This window comes from Lactuca saligna, chromosome 9 (genome assembly GCF_052625555.1).
Source record: "Lactuca saligna cultivar CGN05327 chromosome 9, ASM5262555v1, whole genome shotgun sequence".
NCBI classification, from domain to species: Eukaryota; Viridiplantae; Streptophyta; class Magnoliopsida; order Asterales; family Asteraceae; genus Lactuca; species Lactuca saligna.
Genome location: NC_136425.1, coordinates 177018637 through 177022529, shown reverse-complemented (window position 1 = coordinate 177022529; position 3893 = coordinate 177018637). Strand labels below are relative to the sequence as shown.

The 3893-nt window shown below is 35.6% G+C and overlaps 1 protein-coding gene across 1 annotated transcript; it reads left to right on the top strand.

Moving 5' to 3' along the window:
- The first annotated feature begins 2286 nt into the window (after nt 1-2286).
- Nucleotides 2287-3484, top strand: LOC145014365 (uncharacterized). Its single transcript, XM_078972741.1, has one exon. The coding sequence runs from the start codon at nt 2382-2384 to the stop codon at nt 3339-3341; it is 960 nt and encodes a 319-aa protein (XP_078828867.1). The 5' UTR covers nt 2287-2381; the 3' UTR covers nt 3342-3484.
- The last annotated feature ends 409 nt before the right edge of the window (nt 3485-3893 follow it).

The window sequence follows — 3893 nt, the reverse complement described above, 5'->3', positions numbered from 1 at the left end:
ATCATATAGATTCGTATAAAATGACTCCAGGGCCTCATGTTCGCAATGAGGGATTATTAGGTGCACAAAAACTGACTCGAAAATCATTGTTAGCGAAGTTCTCTTTCCAAAAAAAATAAAAAAAAATAAAAAAACTTTACATCTAACGTAAAAATTAATAAAACATATATTTTATATGTATAAATCAATTTTACACCTCTTAAATCGGACATGTCACAAACATGTATCTTAAAAAAATATGGATTTTAATTATTAGTACTAAAAAGCTAATTTTCAAAATCCGACAACAAATTAAATGGGAACCAAAAAAAACAATAAGTCACGTATATTTATGTTATATATCTAGAATCGAAAGTACAAAGATGATATGGTATAATCATATGATGGTTTTCTTGACTTTTGTTCTATGATTAAAATACTCATGTATCTTATTTGATACCTTTTCATTGTACAAATACATAATAATATATAAAAAAGATAAAAAGATGAAAACAACGTTTTGGCCTTCAATTGAACATGCCCTTACTAAATTATTTTTCGTATATTATTAATTCTTAAACTTGTTGAAACATGTATATGATACAAACATGACCAATATTAGTGGGTTTTGCTGGTTTTCGATGTTGTTTTCCGCCAAACATGAGTTTTTCGGTTATCTTCTCCGGTTAAACTCGATTTTCCGGCAATGTTTCCGACCAATCAATCCCTATAGAAATCGAACTAAAGCAGCAAAACACTCTCCCTTTCTGTCTTATTTTTCTGCCATGTTAATGGCCAAGAACACCTCCTTTGGGGGTGTTGTTTCCTCGAAAATCATCAAGAGGCAGCAGCCTCTTGCTCTACCTCCTTCCTGTAGATTGAAGCAACAAAATACCCCGTCAAAATCGTTGTTCTGTTCTGCTCCTTACCTCCCTCATTCTTCTTTAATTTCAATCAAGCAAACCTCCATCGGAGGTGGTGTCTTTCGGCAGTCAAGAGGGTAATAGGCTCCCGACCGTTCTTCTCCTCTCTTCTCGTTCAAATCCATAACAACAAACACCCCCTGATCATCACTGATTTGCTTTGCCCCTCCCCTTCGTGTTTTCTACGGACATCTGTAGAAGAACAACCAAGAAGGCCACCGGAGCACTCCATTCATTGCAACAGCTGCTGGAATAGCCCCCTAAGCTTAGGTCGTTCTTAGATGCTATTTCGAGTTTGGCCAGAAACATCGCCGGAAAATCGAGTTTGACTTGAGAAGATGGCCGGAAAACTCATGTTTGGCTGAAAGCAACACCGACTTAGTCTTTATTCATGTTCCTTGTTTGGTTGTGGACTTAGGACAGAATCGATTATTCAACAATCTATCTGATATCGTGTTGTGTATAGCATGCATGCACAAAAGCAATCGGTAGAGTGAGAGTGTGGGTGATCTTAGGAAGAGTGCCTAGGAAATCAACTATAGCTCGTAGAAAAAGTGTAAGTAGCATATCTAGGAGTGGTCTAGTGAAATGACTTAGGAAAACTAGCAAAACTCACTATTATCGGTCATACTGGTATAATATACACGTTTCAACAAGTTCAATGGCTAATACAACATGAAAAATAATTTAATAACAAAATGTGACCAAAAATTAAAATACGGTGGTGCACTGTCAAATCATTATCTATTTAACTTTTGCACCTTCTTTTAGAAACATGACATAAGATGGTATGTCATTTGTTCATTTTTTTTCAGGGAGTCAAATAATCTAAAACGTTCAAAAAGATAATATATACCATGATATCTAATGGTTAGTAACTAAAACTATTTAAAAAAACATAATTAATTTCGGAAGAAAAAAATAAAGTCAAAAAAGCAATACCAATAAAGTCAAAAGGTTTTTTTGTCCGCATGTGATTAGAAAATGTCCTTTGCCAAAGAACAAACTCGTGCTTTTCCAACAATTAAAATATATTCACAAAATGGATAACATCTTTCATATGCTTGCATGTATAAAATATACTGATCTTTTATAATTATACTGGTACAATTTTTTTTTTTCGTTTAAATTATGTTTGTGCTACATCATATAAAATTGACATTGATCTCTTTATTCTTTAATAAATAAAATAATTTACGACAATATACTTATATTTTTCTAAATGTTAAACGTGACATATTTACTTTATAAAATTCGAACATAAGTCGCTTACATTACCAAAAGAGGGTGAACAAACACCAATTGTCCATTATTATTTTTTGGCGGGCGTATTATTTATTAATTAATTTTAAATATAAAAATAAACTAATTAGTTGAAAGCAAACGAAGGCGGCTGATGACTGATCGCCGTTCATTTTTCATACATATAAACTCACTCATCGTCCTCGAAAAGACGCCACCGCACTTTCAGCAACCACCATGGATCCGCAGCTGTTAATCCCGTCGTCGGCAACCATCGACTTCAACTTTGACAGCACCTCCACCTCCCCGTACGCCACCGCACCTTCAAGCCCCAAAATTTTACTTTCCAATTTCTTTTACAGTGCACCGACTAGCCCAGTCGGCGTTTCTCCGATGAACCCAGAAGCTGATGATGATTTCCAGTCTACAGAACCTTTCGAAAGTTGTGACGAAAATCATGAACAGAAAAACTCGGATTATTACGAAGAAGATTATGATACAGATTTTGCTTTTGATTTCAGTGGACAGTTGGAACGGCCATTGATCTCCGCCGCCGATGAGCTATTTCACGGCGGAAAGATCAAGCCGTTAGATCCACAACCACTACAACAATCATCAAAAGATCTTCCTCTTCCCAGATCACCGAAGTTATATCCAGTGAGTTACAAAAAGAAATATTCTGAACCTTTCTCAAATGCATTGAACAATCAAAGCCCACGAGGAAGAGAAAGAACGATTACCGACACCAGAAACAAAACATCACAATCCTTATCTCCGATGAGGGTTTCCGACATATTATTAGATCATCAGAAGGTCTCAAGTACAAACCAATCATCTCCGTTTGGTTTCATGTGGTACAATAAATGGAACCTCAAGAACCTGTTACTTTTCCGGAGCACATCGGAGGGAAGTGCAGCAACAAGCGACGACTCATTAAAGAAATACGCGATGATAACGAAGGGAGAACAGGATACAAGGAACTCAAGCTTTAGAAGCAGCGATGGCGGTGGTTCTGTAGGTGGGTCGTCGAGGAGGAGGAGCATGAAGAGGAAGGTTTCAGCCCATGAAATACATTACACGGCCAACAGGGCAATGGCGGAGGAGATGAAGAACAAGACATTCTTGCCGTACAAATCTGGGTTGTTAGGTTGCTTAGGGTTCAGTCACAATCTTCGTGAAGTCTCTCGAGGAAGATGATGTTCGTGTGATTCATTGTTCATGGTATGAATCCGGATCGAGTGTAGTATTTTCTGATTTTATTGATTCTTTTTTTTTTTGGTATAATGTAAAGTTTGATAAAAGATTTTACTAATGATTACATATTTAGATGATTTACTATATTTACCAATTACTAAAGTTAAAAATGATCTACCAAATTGGAATCTTGGTTATTAGATACAATAAACTGCGTCTTAGGTTCTCTATTATTCTTCATATTCTCAATCTGTCGTGGTTCTCTAATAATACTCAGTTTGTTATGTTGTTCACCATGAAATAACTTCATTATCTTCATCATTGATCACATGAGATCCCTATCTCGTTGACTATATGTATCATGGTGTTTGCAGAGGATTTGGTTGGAATTGGAATTGAATTTTGACCCATTCGTACGTTGGTAAAAAAATAATAATAATAATAAAGATAATTTAAATCCAATACATTCCACCGAAATCCCTTCATTAAAGTTGTTTTTTTTTATAATCATGCGTACCCTTGCAATTCAATTCTAGAATTCTATAAATTCGGTAA

Excerpts from the sequence above, each read along its gene's own strand:
- LOC145014365 (XM_078972741.1), top strand. The coding sequence starts at position 2,382 with ATGGATCCGCAGCTGTTAATCCCGTCGTCGGCAACCATCGACTTCAAC.